At 42.2% G+C, this 22915-nt stretch overlaps 1 protein-coding gene across 1 annotated transcript in view; it reads left to right on the forward strand.

Moving 5' to 3' along the window:
* The window catches only part of LOC138959986 (transcription factor Sox-10-like), a 41809-nt gene that overhangs the window by 13200 nt on the left and 5694 nt on the right, over window positions 1-22915 (forward strand). Inside the window, exon 2 of the mRNA XM_070331701.1 lies at window positions 21839-22185. Within this exon, the coding sequence (XP_070187802.1) occupies window positions 21839-22185 (347 nt within the window). The remainder of the gene's footprint in view (window positions 1-21838; window positions 22186-22915) is intronic.

Consider the following 22915-nt stretch of genomic DNA (forward strand, 5'->3'; position numbering starts at 1 on the left):
GTGTGTCTGTGTGTCTGTGTGTGTGTAGAGCAATTCAGACTAAACTACTGGGCCGATCTTTATGAAATTTGACATGAGAGTTCCTGGGTATAATATCCCCGGACGTTTTTTTCATCTTTTCGATAAATACCTTTGATGACGTCATATCCGGCTTTTTGTAAAAGTTGAGACGGCACTGTCACACCCTAATTTTTCAATTAAATTGATTGACATTTTGGCAAAGCAATCTTCGACGAAGGCCGGGGTTTGGTATTACATTTCAGCTTGGTGGCTTAAAAACTAATTAATGACTTTAGTCATTAAAAATCGGAAACTTCTAATTAAAATTATTTTTTTATTAAACGATCCAAAAACAATTTCATCTTATTTTTCGTCATTTTCTGATTCCAAAAACATATACATATGTTATATTTGGATTAAAAACAAGCTCTGAAAATTAAAAATATGAAAATTATGATCAAAATTAAATTTCCGAAATCGTTTTAAAAACTATTGCATCTTATTCCTTGTCGGTTCCTGATTCCAAAAACATATAGATATGATATGTTTGGATTAAAAACACGCTCAGAAAGTTAAAACGAAGAGAGGTACAGTAAAGCACAGCGCAATCGCTACCGCGCCAAACAGGCTCGTCACTTTCACTGCCTTTTGCACTAGCGGCGGACTACGTTCAGTTTCATTCTGTGAGTTCCACAGCTTGACTAAATGTAGTAATTTCGCCTTACGCGACTTGTTTTTTTTCCGGACGCGAGTTGTATAGATTTGAATAGATTTGTGTTCTTGTCATTTACATTTGTTTTCCAAAACGATCGAGGCATACATTCCTTTTTAATATAATGCTAATACAGGCCAGGTTTTACAAATGAAGAAATAGTATACGATAGGCTTTTGGGGTCCAGAAAGTTGGGTTATAGTTCTGATACAGGCAAGAATTTAGAAATTTATGAAGGAAATGTATACGATTGGCTATCAGCGTAAACAAAAGGAAAAGTAAGAAAGTAGGGTTATAGTTCTTCCATCTGTCAAATATTTGTACTGCCATAATAACATCAGTGTAAAACCCTCATCACACAATATGCACCATTTCTTCTGAGCGACTGCAAGGGACGGTGAAACTGGTGACACGAGGCTGTCAAGGGCACAAAGGTGTGAGTGAAAGAAAAACGATGCCTCCTGTCTTGTCCCAAAGCAAGACCCGTAACTCGATCCACTCGCTTCTCACCTGTTCTCACGGAGTTGTCGTTTCTTGACTGTGGGTTTACCTTCAATCTTGAAAGGATTTTAACTCTGCACTCTTATTTTTCTGAATCCAGACTTTCCTCAGCTCATAAATCACCAGTTCTATTTCGATTCTGCAGAATGGCTTTATTGACTGCTATTCAGGCTATTCTGCATGGTGGTCGTATTGAAGCAAAGTTGTTGACATGCCATTACGGATAAAGTGGTCGAAATGGCTCATGTTTTTGTTTGCGTAGTGAATATTCTGGTGGATTTTTTACATTGCGATTTTTTTTAAATGTCTGATGCGGGTAATGAGCTATTTAACCGTAAACTTTATTCTTCACTTCAGCTCTCCTGTAGGTCTTACTATCGTGCATTCTTCTGCCATTTGATTTTTATTGCAACTATCAATAAATAATTTGCAAATAATAATTTTACAGGTATGTTGAAAAAAAGCAATTCTAAATACAACGGGGAAAATTTACTGTCGCGTTTTAGAACATCACACAAATTCACTAAGTTAGCAAGCAACCTGCAGTATATTTCGACAAATGATGCGCTAACATCTGGGATGTTGAAGTCTGTCAAGATGTCAACCCCAACACAGTAAAACAACCACAGGATGAGCAACCGTTTAAAGAGAAGGATTTAAAAGTCATTGCGAGAGAACGATGAAGACATTTAGAGTTTCCCCCGAAAGCTGTCAGGTCACTCTGTAATTTCAATAGAGTTTAAACGCTTGTAGCGCCCTCTGGGTGCATGCTGCTATCCCTTTGGGACGCGTGGCTGGAGTGACGTCCCTTGCCTCATTTATCACTGCTATCACCTTGTTGTACAGCTTTGGATTCTGGGTAATTAGGTTGCAACCTTGACACGGAACATGGGGTAGTAACCTGACAGCAACTTCGCTGAAACAAGATTTTAGATCTCCCAAAGAAAGAACAACACGAAACGAAGAGAGAATAACGAAAATATACGAGTACAGATTTTCTTGAAAGAAACCCCGAAATAGGGCAATATTTGAGAACTGTAGAAGCAGGTTTACCAAAGAAAGTTGCATATTTCTCTTGCGAGTCTAGTTTTTTTTCTTCTCTCTCTCTCTCTCTCTCTCTCTCTCTCTCTCTCTCTCTCTCTCTGTCTCTCTCTCTCTCTGTCTCTGTGTCTGTCTGTCTGTCTGTCTATCTGTCTGTCTGTCTGTCTGTCTGTCTGTCTGTCTGTCTCTCTCTCTCTCTCTCTCTCTCTCTCTCTCTCTCTCTCTCTGCCTTCGTGGGCTAGATTTTGGTTAATATATAGTTTGTGATTGGGTTGAGCAGTTGTGTCTTATAACAACACAACTGTGTGTTCGTATTTGTTTAATATGTATTTTTGTTTTGTTCTGTTCCGCCTTTTCTCCCATAGTTGTTTTAGCAGTTGTGTTAAACTAAAATGAATTCCTTTTTGTGAAATATTGTCCCCAGCTTGTTCCTAGCCAAAGTGTTTTCTCACGATTTTATATAAATGTTTCTACCCTCACTTTCAGTTTTTTTCTTTTGTCACGAGCAGCGTATTATTAATACCACCCTAATCTGATAACCACCGCTATTAGGAATGAACTCCAAACATACACATGCACACACATTCAGCGAAAGTTTGCCGCTCTGAGGCATATGGACCCCACACTTACGCCGGTGTAACACGAGAAAATTACTCCCACGAGATTTTTACTCCGGAGTAAACATTTCGTACGAAAAAGTTACTCCCTTTACGAAAAAAGCACTCCCCCATTGCACGAGAAAATTACTCCCCAAGACAGGTGAGTTCCGAGTAAATATTTCGTTCAAAAATGTTTCTCCCCTGACGAATAAATAACGAATAAATTACTTCACCCCAACACGAGCAATTTAACTTCCCATGCCAGGTGTACGAAATGTTTACTCCCTTGTCCCCTGTTAGTCTTGGTGGTGGAAGGGGTGGAAGGAGGGTAGCGCGACATTCGTGTGCGCGAGATCACTTATTGGCATTATCCCTTCGCCCGCATCCCATTTTTGCGTACGAGATTTTTACTGGAAGTAAAAAAAAATGGGGAGTAAAAATTTCGTGGAGGGAGTAATTTTTTCGTGCCTTGGGGAGTTCTTTTCTCGTATGTAAAGTGTACTCGGAGTAAGAATTTCGTACGAAATATTTACTCCGGAGTAAATTTTTCGTGGAGTAAAAATTTCGTGTTACACCGGCTGCCTAATGTCAACAGTAGCCCTCACTGTCTACATCGCTACTGCAACTCGAAACCCTTGCACGTAGCTGTCTTTTATGCGGTGCATGGTTTGCAGAATATAAACACGGTTTTCTGTAACGTAGACTGCAGCTATGATTTTGTAGCTTTGTGTTTTGAGCTGTATCAGATGCGCATGCAGAAGACTTGAAATAAAAATAGTAAAAGAGAATGAAAAAAATCCACAATTTTGAGATATTTCATTAATGACCAAACTAACCAAAAAGGCATCGATAAACACCAACATAAACAGAAACCAAAACAAGTAAACGTCGAAGAAAACAATGTAAAAAAAATCTGTCTTAGAATCAATTAGTTATAAGCTTGAATTTTAGCGTCAATTCTGCAATTCTACAATACATCCAAACTAATAGAAACAAAATCAATTCTACAAGACAAAATTCACAAACTCAGTAATGGACAAATCAATTCTAAGGTAAAATCCATCAAACTTAAAGAAAACAAATCTACAAGACAATCCATCAAAACTCAGACAAGAAATCAATTCTACAAGACAATCCATCAAAACTCAGACAAGAAATCAATTCTACAAGACAATCCATCAAAACTCAGACAAGAAATCAATTCTACAAGACAATCCATCAAAACTCAGACAAGAAATCAATTCTACAAGACAATCCATCAAAACTCAGACAAGAAATCAATTCTACACGACTGAAATCCATCAGAACTAATCACTCTCTTAATCATTGTCCATCGACATATTACACGTCCAGAGGGCCATTGACCAGTCCCTGAAACTGACCAGCCCCCTCGGCTTGACTGACAGGCGAGGGCGGGGCAGATTTACGACGTCGTGTGGGCAGGCTGGACAGCGTGTGTCCGTTTGACAGTGGACACAAGATGGCCTGAAGAAAAAAATTGAGGAGGAGGATGGCGGAGGGAGAGGGGGTGGGGGGCAGAGAGAGGGAGGAAGGGCGGTGGGACTAGCGATAGAGGATAGGACGATTCGGTTTGTGATTTTCAAAACCGTTTACGATTTTTTGAAGGCTATTGTGGGCTAAAAAAAAGAGAAAATTCAAAAAAGCAAGCAAATGCACAAAAGATAAAAGAGAGTAAAACAGAAAAAGAAAATGAAGTAAAACACGAGACGGGAAATCGATGATATATTCAAAAACAACTGGTTTGAGTGTGACGTACACAAACAAATCAAAATATTGTTTGCTGAATTGGTTTTAAGGCATAGAGACGAAGACACTCACACGGACAAAAAAACAACAACAAAATCACAGATTGAGGGGCGGGCATACAGACACATGCAGACTCAGACACAGACACAGACACACATACAGACACACAGACAGACAGACACACACACATACAGACAGATAGACAGACAGACACACACACACACACACACACACATCGTACACGCACCTAAGCACACAATCAAACACACCCGTAGTGGCACACTTTGCCGACTCTGCCCGTCATCAAACAATGAATGGCAAAACTCCAGGCGGAAAAATGTCGCGCCGTGGGAAGCATTTTTGAAGACAATGCTTTCATGTGCATGGTGTCGTGTGTGTCTGTATGTGTGTGTGTGTGTGTGTGTGTGCCCGCCTCTATGTTTTCGATGAATGCGCGCCTCTGTGTGTGCCTCTATATGTCTGCATGTGTGCACATGCATATTTTCTCAGAAAATGCATACTATATAATATAATATAAGTACGGGCAAGAAAAAAAAGAAAAAAATGCGGGTGAAACTGATACGTTGCAACAACAAATGTGCGTGCGATCAAAAGAATACCAAAGAAAGTACTGAATGTGAAAGTGCAGCGACTGCATATCTTGGGAATACTTTGCGAGCACTCTCAGGGGCAAATGACAATAATTTATTCTGTAGGTAAAGTAATGTTGACATGCATTTTTCGTTTGAGTGACATTGATTTAGTCCGAGCTCTAAAACTATGTTCCTTTTTAAAAAATAAGTATGTTTTTTTTCTTCTGGCCCCTATACTCTATAGCCATGAGGAGAACAAAGGGATGAGATATTATTTTCAAGACGAATCTCTCTCTTTCCCTCCACCTCTCTCTTTCTCTTTGTATGTCTCTCACTCTTTCTCTCTTTATTGTTGTGTTTATTCCTTCAGTTTCACTTTACATTTATTCTTAGTTGCCTTTCATCTGTCAATTGTATTGGTTATTTCCCCAATCAAACTAAAAAAAAGCAACTACCGCCTTAACAATAAAAAGAGAGAGAAAAATAAAAAATAAAAATGTCCGGGGTTGGGTGGTGGGGTGGTGGAGGAGGGAGGGAGCCGGTTCTTCTCCTGCGATCCGCCAGGCTATTCTCCGAAATCGGCTCAAAGTCATGTATCAATTTCGTCTGCGCTGATTTTAATTACCTGCTACGCCGCCCCTCTTTTGTGTGTATTTTGTTCGCGATTGAGCAGCACTTGAATGGTCCTTGAATCGCCATTGAGACTACCACGCTACTCAACAAATCAAGCGCGAGGCTCTCACACTATTTCCCCCGTCGCACTATACCCGCCCGCATTGAACACGCATGCAATCAACAAATGCTCAACCCGTCTCGAAGCAAACAATATTTTTGGGCTGAAAACCTTTCGCGGGACTTAGTGACTTTAGCGTTAACCCCAGAGTTCACGGGTGACACCCCGAGACATCATTTTGTGATCCGGGCTTTTCTTTCGGATTCGGTCTCTTATTTGTGATTCGGTCTCTTATTTGTGATTCGGTTTCTCGTCGCAATACGGTGTGTGTGTGGCGAATTACATTCACGGTTTGCAAATATCGACAAAAAGTTAAGAAAGCGGACGGATTTTTAATCAGTTGGTTCTAGATTAACTGGTTTTCAAGTGCGAAGCAGTCAGCTGTAAACATCGGCATGCTGAACCAGTAAACACGGTCGGAATATGAAGTGAGCTTTTCAACTAAAATGGTAATGAAGCGTACATATGTGAGCAGCATGGGAGTTCCTTGGCAGAGATTTTTTTGGGCAAAATTGAGAAAGAAGAAAAGAAAGCGGAATTCAGAAAGAAAGAAAATAAGAATCGACACGACTGAGGTGTGGTTATAGGATTAGTGCATGTGGTTGTGGGGTCCGTCTAATTGTAGGGTTGATTATAATGCACTATATATTTTTTGTATATGTATATATATATCTTTATTGTAATACCCTTGGAGCGTGAGTATAGTCGATGTTCGGGTCACGGTGTTCAGGTGTGGTCGACATTCTCATACCAAGACTTGCAGAGCTTCACAAAAATAAGTTTTGAAGTTAGCATTAAGGCACAGTACCAGTTACAGTTTTCATACTGTGATGTAGGATGTAATGTATGCGCAAATAGTTTCAATGTGAAGCTTTATTACACTTACGAAAACTTTAATGGTTCTACTTTGCACTGTCGCAGAGATTACACGGATTCAAATTCGTACGCATTTTCCACGTTAAAAGCCACACATTTCACTAAATTTACGAGGACAGTTTTAAACCCACATTGCACACTCAACCGGAAAAATAAACTAACACCCCTGTGAGAGAGAAATAAATGATGGAAACAATCTTTTCGTCTCGCTATGAGGAAAGAGAATGGGGTTAAAAGAATCTTCATCTACCCTGCAATTATCTTCAGGGGTGCACTGCATATTTATCCTCGTAGACCTACCAAGCGAAAAAATATTATGCAGTTGGTTCCCTTCTTCATTATTCGGTGGGGTCCGCGGTGGCGCCATTGTAGTTGGCTTCATTCGCCGTGGGTTGGGTGAAAAGACGGGGCGAGTGCCTCATTGTGATAGCGAGGCCCCTCAGTGCGTTATGGCGGAGCGAGCAAGAGAGGGGGGAAATTTGGAGCATTCTGGTCACACTGGGAGAGGCCGATAACACTTTACACTCCAACCAGTCTTGAGTGAGTCCTGAGTCCTGAATCTCCGCTTGAATCAGTTTCAAGATGTTAAAAGAGAAACGACACAGTAAGGATAGAAACACACGAAAACGCATGAAGAATCAGTTTAAAGATTTTAAAAAGAAACGACATAGTAAGGATATATACACACGAAAACGCATGAAGAATCAGTTTAAAGATTTTAAAAAGAAACGACATAGTAAGGATATATACACACGAAAACGCATGAAGAATCAGTTTAAAGATTTTAAAAAGAAACGACATAGTAAGGATATATACACACGAAAACGCATGAAGAATCAGTTTAAAGATTTTAAAAAGAAACGACATAGTAAGGATATATACACACGAAAACGCATGAAGAATCAGTTTAAAGATTTTAAAAAGAAACGACATAGTAAGGATATATACACACGAAAACGCATGAAGAATCAGTTTAAAGATTTTAAAAAGAAACGACATAGTAAGGATATATACACACGAAAACGCATGAAGAATCAGTTTAAAGATTTAAAAAAGAAACGACATAGTAAGGATATATACACACGAAAGCGCATGAAGAATCAGTTTAAAGATTTTAAAAAGAAACGACATAGTAAGGATAGAAACACACGAAAACGCATGAAGAATCAGTTTAAAGATTTTAAAAAGAAACGACATAGTAAGGATAGAAACACACGAAAACGCATGAAGAATCAGTTTAAAGATTTTAAAAAAGAAACGACATAGTAAGGATAGAAACACACGAAAACGCATGAAGAATCAGTTTAAAGATTTTAAAAAGAAACGACATAGTAAGGATATATACACACGAAAACGCATGAAGAATCAGTTTAAAGATTTTAAAAAAGAAACGACATAGTAAGGATAGAAACACACGAAAACGCATGAAGAATCAGTTTAAAGATTTTAAAAAAGAAACGACATAGTAAGGATAGAAACACACGAAAACGCATGAAGAATCAGTTTAAAGATTTTAAAAAGAAACGACATAGTAAGGATATATACACACGAAAACGCATGAAGAATCAGTTTAAAGATTTTAAAAAGAAACGACATAGTAAGGATATATACACACGAAAACGCATGAAGAATCAGTTTAAAGATTTTAAAAAGAAACGACATAGTAAGGATATATACACACGAAAACGCATGAAGAATCAGTTTAAAGATTTAAAAAAGAAACGACATAGTAAGGATAGAAACAATTCGAACGTGATCGCACGAAGGATCAATTTTGGGAACCTTAAACAAGTCACTCGGGACAGAAATTAACAAATTGCTGAGGTTGCAAATGTGTAAATGCAGTTTTTGGTGTTAGTTAGGAAGCAAAGATTGTTTTAAATGTAAATATGCATTCAATTTCTGGGCACTTTTTAAATGTCAAAAAAATATTCTGCAGTAAACAAACTATACGATATGTTTGAAAAAGGTAAAGGCATTCTATATAAAATGTTTTTCTCAGCTCTTCATGCTGTTAGAGTATACCAACTTCTGTACAGAGCATCCTGTACCTCCAGTGCTGTGTCTCCTTTTGTCTGTTATGCCTTCACCGTGGGAAGACTCAAAACATGTCGAAATCACCGCATGTTAACGCGGGCACAAATTTGAATTGGATTAGATCATTACAAGGCACAATCTTAATAATGATACTCCTACGACGGGCGCTGTGGCGGGGTGGTAAGACGTCGGCCTCTTAATCGGAAGGTCGAGGGTTCGAATCCCGGTCGCGGCCGCCTGGTGGGTTAAGTGTGGAGATTTTTCCGATCTCCCAGGTCAACTTATGTGCAGACCTGCTAGTGGCTTATCCCCCTTCGTGTGTACACGCAAGCACAAGACCAAGTGCGCACGAAAAAGATCCTGTAATCCATGTCAGAGTTCGGTGGGTTATAGAAACACGAAAATACCCAGCATGCTTCCTCCGAAAACGGCGTATGGCTGCCTAAATGGCGGGGTAAAAACGGTCATACACGTAAAATTCCACTCGTGCAAAAACACGAGTGTACGTGGGAGTTTCAGCCCACGAACGCAGAAGAAGAAGAAGAATATACTCCTACACCTACGTTGAATTCCGCCAACGGCAATTTAAGTGGGCGTTTCTTATTGTTTTCGAATGTTTGCTTCATTATGCACTTCAGTGTTTCTTCCGTCCGTGACTGAAGAGAGAATTGCTGGCAAAGATTGTATCTACAAACCCGAGGAAATAGCTACTCCGACTGTAAAACCTCAAACATGATTTCACAATTTCGCGCCTCCTGCAAAGTTAGGACTTTGTTTGATAAGTGCGGTTCAAAAGCAAAGCAGAATCGCGCGAAAACAATTCATTTGATAATTAAAATTTGAAGATGCAATAGTAGAAAATGACGACGGTAACATTGCTTGGTTACATTGTTTCAGTTTGCAAACTCTCTCTCTCTCTCTCTCTCTCTCTCTCTCTCTCTCTCTCTCTCTCTCTCTCTCTCTCTCTCTCTCTCTTTCTCTCTCTCTCTCTCTCTCTCTCTTCTTGTTTTTTCCCCCCAAAAGCCACCTTCGTTGAAAGCCTTCATGTCTCGAGAAAGTAAATACACACATGCACTTTATTGCTAAACTTTGCAACAGATCGGCCATCAGTACAACAAACAATTCCCCGCTCCAATCGCCCTCTCTCCCCTCTTTCTCTCCTGATCTGGATGTGATAGTCTCTCTCATATAAAGAGCCTCACCACCGTAGCCCCGCCATCTTGTCACAGCGGGATGCCGGGATACCTAGAGCGGGTTATCTCCCTTTTACAAACAGCCGTCCCGTGATTCCTAGCTCCCCAAGATGGCGGCGCCGCGACTGGCTGTCGCCTCGGTCTTTTACTCATGTCACGGGAAAGCATGTCTCGGGACCACTCAGACCCGATTCGACATATCGGTCGACGTATCACCGTGTCCTGTTTTGCCGCAAAACGGTAATTGGTATCCCAATCGGGGCTAGGCATCGGCCGAGTTTGCACCCTGAGTAGTAAAGAGTATCGGCCCTTGCCGCAAGAGCTCTCCTCGCAAAGGAGGTCGGTTTGCATCCAGACATGCTTTTGCGGAGGTTTCGAACCGTGAGAGTATACGCTGACTTCATGCTTTTTGTGTTTTGATGTTGTTGTACTCGTGTTTATTGCTACTTTCCACGGTGGAACATGGATTTTGTGAAGGAAAGTTCAAAGAGGAACTGGGGGAAGAGCGGGCACTTCACTGTAACAGGTCGTTCTTTTGGAAGAATTCTCTTTTATTTTGACGTATCCACTTTGGATTGTGTTCATGTCGCTTTTTACATTTAGTCAAGTTTTGTTTTTCTTTCTTTTGCCATCTTCTCTTCTTTTCATTTCTGTTTATTTTTAATTTTTAATTTTTTTGTGACCCCACCTCAGCATATTTTCACCACAAGCGTGAAAGAACATCCCTCAACCCCCCCCCCCCCCCAAACTACACACACAGGCTGAAGCCATCTCCACTTTGATGTAACAGTTGCCGGCAAGGCCCGGATCGAGTGTCGCTTTCCCTCCTTGTTGTCGTTGAACCCGCCGGGGGGTGCGCGTGCCACAGGGGGCTTGTTCCTGTCAAACACCGGCAGCGGGGCGAAGCAACACAAGCTAATTGCTGTGGAATCTGGCGGTGCGGCCCTAAACTCCGGCCCCCCATGTTCGCACTAACCCCCGGGTAAACGCCGCAGGGGTGGCGAAGCGTGTTGTAGGGACGCCATGACAGCGGAAACGAGCAGTGGCGCCACCCTGCGGCATTTGGCAGCACGTGCAGGGGTTAGGGGTGGAATGTCACCGGACGTCATGGTCAGTCCGTCTTCGCTTGACCTCCACACCTTTCCAAGTTTTTCTTTTTGTGACGTGGGGTTGGATTCCCGGCTTCTTTGAACTGTTGAGGTGAAAAGACCTCAGACCATTTCCCTCCATATCATAATATATTATGTATTCAAAAATGAGAATGGAAAATGTCCAGAAGAGGGGAAACACTGGCTTATAAGTTTCAATATCACTTTAAAAAGTCAATAAAGATTTGCGTGCATTTCCTTATTTCTCAGTGAAGCGAAGACAGGCAATGATACACACAAGATCATGTTGCTGTCTGCTGCTTCACAATGTCAATGACTGGAACTTGCCCAAACTGAACATCAGGAGGTGTTCCTAAAAAAACACATCTCATTTTTAAAATAAAGAACTCTTTTTCTCAGCAGTTGAGATGCACACACCTCCAAGCACTTTTTCTTTATAATTTTACTATTTCAGTTTTTTACTCTCCCAGGTATTCTGTTGGTGGTGTGCTTATATTTTTTGTTTGCCTCTCGGCGTGTAAGTTTTGAGTTTTTGTATGTAGGGCAATAGTGTTTAGGTGGTCTATTGCTTTAGCGGCCAAGCCTCTTGACGGGAAAGGCGCCGATTAGGTGAGACAGTGGGTGTGATCTTTGGCGTATCCAATCCCCAACCTGTCACTGGCAATCTGAATCTTCACCCTGACCAAACCAATCCCGCTTCCGACACAACGTCCAGAAAAGTCTGTATCTGGACCAGATATCATCCTCTAAATTCAAAGAATAACTTGTCCCTGAGCACATATTATTTGTTTGACTTGTTTCGCTCCTCTAATCCACAGAATATAATCTCATGGCACCGTGAAAATGAATCACAAATGAACTGGACACCCCCCCACCCCCCCCCCCCCACCCACCCACCCCCCTCCAACAACAACAAAACAAAAACAAAGAGAAGAAAACTACTAAAGCATTTATCGTCTTGTCACCCTATAATGATTGTCCACTGAAAAATAGTTTGATAACCTTGTAAGTGTTCTGTACGTTAGCTTATTACACTTGTCATGAATAAAATTTCTTGTATTTGACTCTCAAAGTCTGGACCGTCTAGACAAGCACGTCAACCCTTTTGATAAGTAACGGCATGAATGAGTAAACAGCGCCTAGATAATGTCCAGTGTATAAGTCTGTCTGTAGATGTCCGGATCATAAACAGTGGTCACTCCGGGAGGCTGACAAACCGGACAGTGGAGGCGTCGAGATGGCTTCTCCCGGTAACTTTATCCATCATCAGAAGAATTTTGCATCCTCTGCATGTCTCCCCCATTATATACGCCGTGAGACAGAGAGGCTGAAGCAGGGACTTTCTTCTCCGTGACTGACAACACCCTAATATAGGTTGACCGGCGCACTTCATGATGATTAGGTGCAGTTTTCGATGCGGAGGTCCCGGTCAGTGACTGCTGTAGGATTGGTCAGGATGATCGTTTAGTTAGTTACGCAGTTTTGACAAGAGGGAGTGTTATACCCGCGAATATGATCAGATTCAGCCTAGCAATATGTATGTACAATCTAAAATTCAATTAGTTAGCTGATTTCGCAGTAGGAGAAGCAAACTTTATTTCAAACACGCATGAGTTATATATATAAGGTAGTTATAGCCCAGCGGCATCCACCCTTCACCAACCACCTGTTCCGCGTATATAAATTAATGCCAAGAACGCCCTACCCAGTATGATATAAATGTATTCATTAGGCTTCCTGCTGAGTAGCTAGCTTCTTGATGATTGTAACCTGTACCTCGCACCCCGTTTCAGCATGATTGTTTCTAACATCTAACCAATCGCAGAGTGTCAGAGCTAAGGCTTAGCATCTAGACCAGCAGGTCAATGGATTGTATTGGGTCTGTCGCTTACTTCCTCACCATCCCTTCTGCTCGGACACAGCAAGTGAAATTCGTTACAGAAGGGGGGGTCAGTTATCTGTCATGTCCGGTTTTGGTCAGCTTGGCACTGCTCCCCACTAAGATATTCGACATCAGTCTGTGACACAATCAACAGATTAAATCAGTTTCCCCACCCTGGCCGGTAGGTGGCGTTTCTCGTGTGCTTCCGGTTCCATAATGGATCGCCAGGCGCTAAATAGTTGCATAATTAACACTTTCTCAGCTTTGGTTTGATGATATAAATAGAAACTGGGTCGATTCTTAAATTTTGGCACTGATTTCTTCTTTTGCATTGGAAAGTTCGAGTAAAGCATTGTTCTTGTAGATTAAAACGATTGGGAAATTTGAAAAATAAGTTGCAGTTTCATTTTTGTTAAACGGCACAAAGACATTTCTGACACACACGAATTGAAATAGATATCTAAACGTACACACAGAAAAGCAGTCTCATCCTAAGTTTGAAAATATCATCATTCTCTAATCCGCAATGGAAGCAAGGGTTACACAACGCAAACAAGATTAAGCAATGTAAGGTTCTAAGCTACGCGACTGGTCTCAGGATGACCACCCTCCCCTTTCAGTGCCTCTCCCTTTGTTAGCGGCTCTAACGGACATTGCACAAGGCTGACAAAATAGTTTGGACGCAAGGCAAACAAAGTCCACGCCCTGCCCCGAAAGTGTCTGTCTTCTTCATCAACTGCCCCCACCTCCCCTCCCTCCCCACCTACCCATTTCCTCTACCATTTGTTTGCATTGCACAAGGCAGACAAACAGGAAAGGCCGAATTGGGACGATATTTCAGGCATGCCGGAATTGTCACATCAAAGAGTCTCTGCGTTCCAGGCTAGCCTATACCGATTCCGGACATGTGTTAGTATTTCCCCAACTGATTGGCGTCGTAACAGTTTCAGCATCGGAGCGTCATTGGAGCTGTTGTTGCGTCAGGCGATGACAGGATCGTGCAGCGATCCTGCTGGGATGTGAAGCCATGGATACCATGGGAATCTCTGGTGTGTCAGTAGAAATTGGTCTACTGTAACAGAGTTAAACGCAAATGCGCTGCAGCTGAATTGTTTTAAGGGGTAATGACTGAATGCATGATGCATTAATAGACTCTGTTTGTATTTCACCACAGGATAATCATCGTCACTTGCCAGTCAAAACAGTCGGCAGATGACGAAAATTTGGCTGCGGTTGACGTACACACATTGCAACATAAGAAAAACAGAATGAAATCGCAGAAATGCGATTATAGAAAGCTGACTTGTTTTCTTCTCTAGTTTCATTGGAGGAAACAACCTCGTGCAAGCAAAAATCTGAATACCTCTCTCTCTCTCTCTCTCTCTCTCTCTCTCTCTCTCTCTCTCTCTCTCTCTCTCTCTCTCTGTGTGTGTGTATACGCGCGCGTTTGTTCATGTGTGTTCACGATATGTGCGCAAGCTCAATGCACGTGCATGCATGCTCTAGCTTGTTTGCTTCTTGACTTGCTTCTGAGTGATATCAAAAGCAGAGCAGAATCTCGTGTGACTCAGCGGTAGAGAAAATGAAGGAGGAAAAAGGTGGATGCGAACAGAAGTTATAAAACGTCGTGTAAGCAGTGTCAAAACTTGACTGGGCACTTCCTTCGTTCGGTACACGAGGGTTTTGCGGAGATAAATTTAACTTGAGAATTTTCGTCGTTGCATGAAACTGACAGACTCTACTATCACGTGAACATGCAAGGCTGGTGGCCTTTGACCTTATGCTCTACTTCCTGTTTTCGTGCTATGCGAGTACTTTTTTGCACTTTTGTTGTCAGTCTAATTGCCCTTTTAATTTTTTTTGGTCTTTGCACTTGCAGTTATGTTGTCTAACTGCACTCGTAGTTTTGTTGTCTAACTGCACTTGCAGTTATGTTGTCTAACTGCACTTGCAGTGTTGTTGTTTAATTGCACTTGTAGGTTTGTTGTCTTCAAGAAAAACATCGTGCATCTGTTGTTGGAGGAGGTTTCGGAGCATGCGAAGAGAGTAGGAAGAATATAGTCAGGTTGTACTGCATGTCATTGGCCATTAATATTTGCAATTACAGACAGTGTTTACTGTTTGGTGTTAAGTGTCGTTCAAATTGACAGTGAAGCTAAAACATTGCACAAAAAGCATATTAGTAGGAATTCATAGCAATACTGACAACCTTGACTGAAAAACTGACCCATTGAATGTCTTTTTCTTTTGAGAAATGTCGAGTCCAAATGGCTTGTTTTGTGATTATGCTAGTGCCATGTCTCCATGCATCGCGGAAAACTGAGATACGCTAAAAGAAGGAACAACCCCACCAAACGAATTCTGAGCACGCCAAGCCATCGCACATGAACTCAGTTCCTCCTCAGCTGAGACCCATCAAATTGTAACATGCGGACATGCTTAGTACGTTTTAAGCCTTCAGAATCCTACTCCTGTGTTCGCCGGTCATCAGTCGTACCTATATCACCCCGTTACCATGACAGCGACGCTATATCTTTCATAATTATTTATTTACCCCCTTGCTTGGCTTTCAAGCATGACCTCCGTTTTGTGTGACTGTCGACTGAGAGACATCGCCATCTTGATCGGCTCCAGTTCTCTCCCCTTTGCTCCCTGCTTTACCTCCCTTGTCCCTGCATCCATCAGCCGTCATGTTGTTCTTGTCACACAATTTCATTTTCCACACCTGGCTGGCTGGAAGATGGTGGTGGGTGGGTGGGGGACAGAGAAAGAGACGGGGATTAACAAATATGTGACATTTTTTCTCTCATTATTTTGCTTCTCTCTTTCACTCAAGTCTTGCATTCTTCGAAGTGTTTCTCTCTCTCCAATTTTCCTCATGGCTTCTTCTTCTTTCCTGCTTCACACTTATAAAACCATTGTTGGAATAGTGTAGCAGTCGTACACTTTTCCATGCAGAAAAGAAAGGAACTTCAGAATTACATTCAGCAGTATATTTAAAAGGAAAGACCTTCTTTTTTTTTTTTTTAAACATGGAACGATTGCACGCGTGTTCTTTGTCGTAACTCCACAGAGAAAAAGACAACACTGTCATTATTCATAGAATAGTTTATTGTCATACGCTTTCCCAGAAACGAAATTAAGGAAATTAAATAAAATATATTTCAAACAGCCAGCAGCCACTCAAAGAAAAAAGTAGAGCGACCTTGGCCTAGTGGTAAGGCGTCCGCCCCGTGATCGGGAGGTCGTGGGTTCGAACCCCGGCCGGGTCATACCTAAGACTTTAAAATTGGCAATCTAGTGGCTGCTCCGCCTGGCGTCTGGCATTATGGGGTTAGTTCTAGGACTGGTTGGTCCGGTGTCAGAATAATGTGACTGGGTGAGACATGAAGCCTGTGCTGCGACTTCTGTCTTGTGTGTGGCGCACGTTAAATGTCAAAGCAGCACCGCCCTGATATGGCCCTTCGTGGTCGGCTGGGCGTTAAACAAAACAAAAAAAAAACAAAAAAATTGCGTAGTCGGCTTCAACGTGACTCCACATACACTCATTCAAAGAAAAAAGTCAACACAAGCTGACCTTGTAAAGAAAAGTTATTCATGTCACCAGTGCGTTGAAACAGTAACAACTTCCATTTGTTATAGCTGTTTTTATCGTCTGCCTTTCTAACCTCTGTAGCTTGCGAAAAGTGATGGATCGCGACTTTGAGCAGAAGCGATCATTGTGTGTCATTTTTTGCTGTAGCTGTGACGTCACAAGCAGTTGCATGTCATTTATTTCATTCATGACTCACTAGGGCACACAGATGTGCACGTAGAATACATAAAAACTTGCGGCGAAAAGTCAATTTCCACTATTTGCAAAGAAAACAGGGGAACAAATCTTGCAATGAACGTCCATAGTTATCTGAATTATAGAATAATCATCAGTGTGGTGCAAATATAATTTTTTTTAAAATTTTATTTAAATGCTGTGCATGCATCGAGAAAACTCGCGCAGCAGTATTTGTTGTCGTATGATTCGTATTTACTTCTTTCAGGAACATGCATGACGTAGCTAATCGGGGCGGGGATGTAGCTCAGTCGGTAGCGCGCTGGATTTGTATCCAGTTGGCCGCTGTCAGCGTGAGTTCGTCCCCACGTTCGGCGAGAGATTTATTTCTCAGAGTCAACTTTGTGTGCAGACTCTCCTCGGTGTCCAAACACCCCCGTGTGTACACGCAAGCACAAGACCAAGTGCGCACGTAAAAGATCCTGTAATCCATGTCAGAGTTCGGTGGGTTATAGAAACACGAAAATACCCAGCATGCTTCCTCCGAAAGCGGCGTATGGCTGCCTAAATGGCGGGGTAAAAACGGTCACACACGTAAACTTCCACTCGTGCAAACCACGAGTGCACGTGGGAGTTTCAGCCCACGAACGCAGAAGAAGAAGACATAGCTAATCAATTTACATTGCTCAGTGACACACATTCTATGTTAAAAAAAGGTCTCAGTTTTAAAAACTTCATAACCAGACATATTTGAGTTTGCTTTCTTCCCGAAAGAAAGTTTTCCTTTAAGTTGTCCTATCATTTCTTATACAACCGTCCTTTCTCCGTTTGGCTTTCTTCTCTCTTCCTCCCTTCGTTCCTTTAAATCCTAAGTCTCTTTTTTCTTGCCCTCTCTTGTTTATTTTCCTCTGTCGGTTATGTCTTTCAGACTTTCTTTACTTACCCACCAAGAGATGACCCGGCTTCCTGTGATTATGGCCAACAGTTTATTACAACACCTTAAAGCGTACATGCACATTGCCGTGTACCTGTGAAGACTGGAATTAAAGTGTCATGTTGACGCGAGCCGTGAGCATGTTACAGATTATCCTCCAGTTTTGTGGCCCTGCGTTGAAAACGTTATTGCCTTCCATAAATCGTAACGTACTTGTTTCGTCACGGAAGCGGAAACAGAATTTAGATTTTAGTGCTTTTTGTGCGGTCCTAAAGGACCCAATTGACCCTTCCGGTTTGTGTGGACAACTCGACCTCGTCTGTTTCCTGTTGATAGATCAGAGTTTTAGTAATAAGCACGTTCTGCATAATTTGGTTAAACGAAGGGGGATTTGGTTAAACGAAGGTGGGGGGGGGGGGGGTGTAGAATTAACAGTTATATTGTAATGTGGGGGATATTTGCTGAATGAATAAGCCATGGGTTGTTGCAAGCCACTGTGTCAAGTTGACCTCAGACCGGACTTTTAAATTTACGAATAACACACATGATGATGATGGTGTTTACTAATTATTTAGTCAATTTCTTGAAATACTTATTTATTTTTGAAGCCTTCAAAACTGCAGAAGCTGTTTAAAGATTAATTAGTGAATGTCTTGATACAGTATTCATTTAAGCCAAAATTGCACTGAAGGTGAAGAAATTGTTCACATTCTTTGACATGTCCGAGTTGGATGCAGAGAGTGTTAAAACCACATTTATAAGATTTAGGACCTTCCTTATTACCCAATAAATATTTAACACACAGTGTCTCGTGACACGACGTCCTACAGCGTGACAGATAAATAATATATATGTACACGTGCAGCAGAGTCCAACAGCTCGTTCGCATTCTCAACTCTCAACATTAAATTCGTGGGAATGATGAATTTCAACATTAAATTCGTCGTCGGAATGATGAATTTTAAGGTCCGTGAGTGCGCGGAATTAATCTTTGCAGAGTGCATCGGTCTGATATAGAGTGTTACCCAGACATGCCCCTATAATTCCGATAAGACCATTTAGTTCCCCGCTCCGCCATGTTTCATGCTTGTCACCAAACTTCCGTGCAAAGGGGAATAATCCAGATGTGAAGGGAGCGTTGTAATCGTTGCGGGTTGAAAGGTCGCTTTGCATATCAGTAGTTGACACACGCTTTACACCAGTGAATCGATTGGAAAAGGAATAAAGCAAAAACTTCGCTCGTTTTGCCTGTCACTTTTATCTTTGCGAGCTAGAGTTGTAAGGTGCAGAGAATTACACGAGTAAGATTTGTGTGAATGAATGACAGTAGACAGCTTGCAAAGACGGTGGGAAAAGCAGTGTAGACGAAATAGCTAGTGATGATTTGATTGTACCCAAAGGACTTGGAGTAACACTTATTAATTCTATACTGTATAAAGTCAAAAGCATATTTTTTCTAAACCATAGTTCTGCTTAGTTCTAGGGATCTTTAAGTAACCTTTTTGTATCAAGTTTTGAGAATTGAATTTGGGAGCAGTGTGGAATTGGGGCCAACGTACGCAAGGACACGTTAAATCATAATCGGTTATTTACAACATGTCACAACATACACATGGGAAAACATACAGCAATCTGGGTTGGGATTATCACTTACTTTCAACAGGCGCTAGGTGATATGATCATGGTAGATGTAAACTCCCCCCCCCCCCCTCCCGGAAAAAAACCCACATAAAAAAAACCCACCAGTTTTCGTCTGAATTTCTCACTTGTGGTCGGCATACGTGTTGTCATGCGCGTTTTAGCCATTAAATTGAAACGTGAGAATGATGTCACAGACATGATGAGAAAGGCTCCGGTTTGTATGCTAATTTTCCCCCCCTGTAACAGATACCTTTTGCACTTCTAACCCATGCTGAAATGAGGTGTGCATTGCACACATCAAAATGTTTAAAGGCTTTAATTTGTACGTTAAATTGTAACTGACAGCCGATCAGCATGGTACCTTTAAGTAATTAGACTGAAGATTTTTTAAGCTGTGTGGTTGTTGTGTTTTATTTAATCGAGTTCACGATGTGTGTTTTTCTCTAAGAAAACAGCTTAGTTTCATGTGAACTTTTTCTCACGTTGGCTATTGACATTGTGTAGGCGTATTTGTGATAGCTCGACATAATCACATTGAGTGGGGAAACGTTTGTGAATAACGGCAGGTGTTTTGCTGCAACATGAAGTCAACATTTTTTTGCGTCCTCTGGAGTTGGAGCTCTTTAGGGAAAATGTGTTGTTAATATTGTTGTTGTTGTTGTTGTTGTTGTTGTACCATAACAAGCGTGACTGTGTCAAGATTTTTGAAGGAGACCCTTTCAGGGACATTAAAAGACTACATGCACTTGAGATGAAAAAAAGTTAAATCCCATCAACTCATTTCTGTGTAAATAATACGCACGAGGCCCGTCTGATGCTATCTGGGAGATAACTCGTTGACCGGAACAGTGGCATCTGACGTCATACACAGCGTCACTGCACGTACGCACAGTTGACCCCAAGGTCAGATTCTATCTTCAAGGGGGAAAAAGGAGGGCATAAATTATAGGAGGGAATATATTTAATAAAAAGAAGTGAGAGAGAGGAGGGGAGGGGAGTGAACTTGCTTTACACCCCTTTTTAAGTGAAGACATATCTGTCTGTCTGTCTGTCTGTCTCTGTCTGTCTGTCTCTGTCACTCTCTCTGTTTGTCTCTCTGTCTGTCTCTGTCTGTCTGTTTGTCTCTCTGTCTGTCTCTCTCTGTCTGTCTGTCTGTCTGTCTGTCTCTGTCTCTCTCTCTCTCTGTCTCTCTCTCTGTCTCTCTCTGTCTGTCTGTTTTTCCGTCTGTCTGTATGTCTGTCTGTCTCTGTCTCTGTCTCTGTCTCTGTCTCTGTCTCTCTCTCTCTCTCTCTCTCTCTCTCTCTCTCTCTCTCTCTCTCTCTCTCTCTCTCTCTCTCTCTCTCTCTCTCTCTCACGGAATGATGGCCACATTTCAGATGGCTGCCGACATTTTCGAACCTGATTTTTTTCTGGAAAATCGATTGTTGTTGGGATATTTTTCAGAAATATTCTTTTTGCAATTGGGGGCTCGGAGTGAGGTCATCCTAGCCTTGGTTTCATTTACCGCTTTTGGTTTCTTTCTGCGTCAGAGTTATATACCCCCACCTTGTTCATTGTATACACGCCAGTGACCCGAAGCGAGAGTCGAATCTCTTCCTCCTCAGGACCCTCTGATGTTTGGGGAAGTGTTTGAAACACACAGGAACTCGCGCCAGAGTCGGAAGAAAACATCAACAAAAACAACTAGAAAAAGTGGAAGTGGACACATCCTGACCACCCCCCCCCCTTACCTCTTAATCCCCTTCGCTCTAGCTCCTTGTTTCTACTACCATCCGCACCCCCGGTTCCTCCCAATTTGTATCCCTCCTTCCCGATCCCATGAGTCAGTTTGTGAACCTATTGTTAGGTGGTGAGATTGTTTGTGTTTTGTTTAGGTCTGTTTGCACAGCTGTCCGTATAGTCTGCGCATCTGTCTTCCTTCTTCTATCTTTTTCTCTTCCTTCCTCCCCCTGTGTCAAAGACCAGGAAAAACACCATGTAGTCTCTTATTTATATCATTTCACGAGCAGATTGCGAAACGAGAATGAGAAAAAGATCATCGAGAGTAACATATCACTTTTGACAGCACCACGAGGACATGTTTCCTTCTACCTGTCTAATTCCTTCATTCAATAGCTGTCCCGGCTTATATCTCATTAAACTTTCAACTTACTGTCTGGCATTTCTCGCGTGGAATTTGCTAAACGAGAACGAGAAAAAACAACATCTGGAGTAACATATACGAGATGACAGCATCACGATGACACTCATTTTCTACCTGTCCCATGCCTTCATTCAATCCTTCCCCACGACTTACTCTTTAGCCTATTTCACGTGCAAGTTGCTGAACGAGAACAAGAAAATAAAACACACATCTTAAAAAACATGACAGCATCACTATGACTCTTTTTTTGTTCAATTCCTCCATTTAATCATTCCTCGTACTAACTGTCTGGCGTTTGTCACGTGCAGGTTGCTGAACGAGAACGAGAAGAAACCGTTCGTGGACGAAGCGGAGCGTCTCCGTGTACAGCACAAGAAGGACCACCCGGACTACAAGTACCAACCTCGCCGTCGCAAGCCCCTCAAGGGAGCTAACCAGTCCAACGACAACAACACCCCCCTCCCCCAGGGGGTGATGGTGAAAGGCCCGGGGGGTCGGGACACGTCCTCCCCCAGTGATGACTGCTCCAGCGAGTGTTCCTCCCAGCCCGGGGGGTCCAACGGTCCCCCCACACCCCCCGCCACCCCCAACCAGCACGAACCACTCAGCATCAACATGAAATACCAGTATGACCGCAAGAGAGGCTACATGCTTGGTGAGTTGGTCTTTGTTTTGTTATCAAATAACTAAAAGGAAGGTAAGCGCTGTAAATGCCTACGACATGTTTGGTGGAGTAAGCGAGAGTTATACGGAACCAATCTCCTGGCACCTGAGAGAATAACGGCAAGCCTTGAAATGAACAAGCGACTTTCATCTAAATGTTCAGTATAACCTGATGCTTAATGTCCTCTACTTCCAGTCAGTGAACCTGAACTCGTAGTTTTCCCAAAACAGTGAATTTCGCGCCTTTTTAGCATCGAGTTACACAATGGAGAGAGCAGTTCCTGTTTCCGAAACTAGATAACAGGCGCGCGCGCAAGCCCGATTTTCAGTGCATTTCGGGCCCTACCCCGCATCGAACTCTGAGCAGATCACACTTTGGCACTAAACGCTCATCGTTGCGGAAGCAAATTATTTGAGTGCGCGCGCGTGTGTGCAAGTGTGGGGGGGGGGGGGGGGGAGAGGGGATGCGCGTGCGTGCGTGCGTAGATGAGTGTGTCTGGTAATGAGCACATCCTTCCGTGGCCGCGACAGGAAGATAATGACTCACCGTCGTATTTTTTCTGTCAACTACATATTTCGATGAAGTCATTTTCCCACGGTAGCCAAATGGGCATTTCCACTTCTGCAGGCTTTTCAGTTTCCGTAAACCTTCCGTGCCATACATCTTCACATTAAAAGAAAGGTCGTACATCTTTTGATCAAAGTGTAACACGAGAAAAGAG

Source organism: Littorina saxatilis, linkage group LG2 (assembly GCF_037325665.1).
Source record: "Littorina saxatilis isolate snail1 linkage group LG2, US_GU_Lsax_2.0, whole genome shotgun sequence".
Taxonomy (NCBI): Eukaryota; Metazoa; Mollusca; class Gastropoda; order Littorinimorpha; family Littorinidae; genus Littorina; species Littorina saxatilis.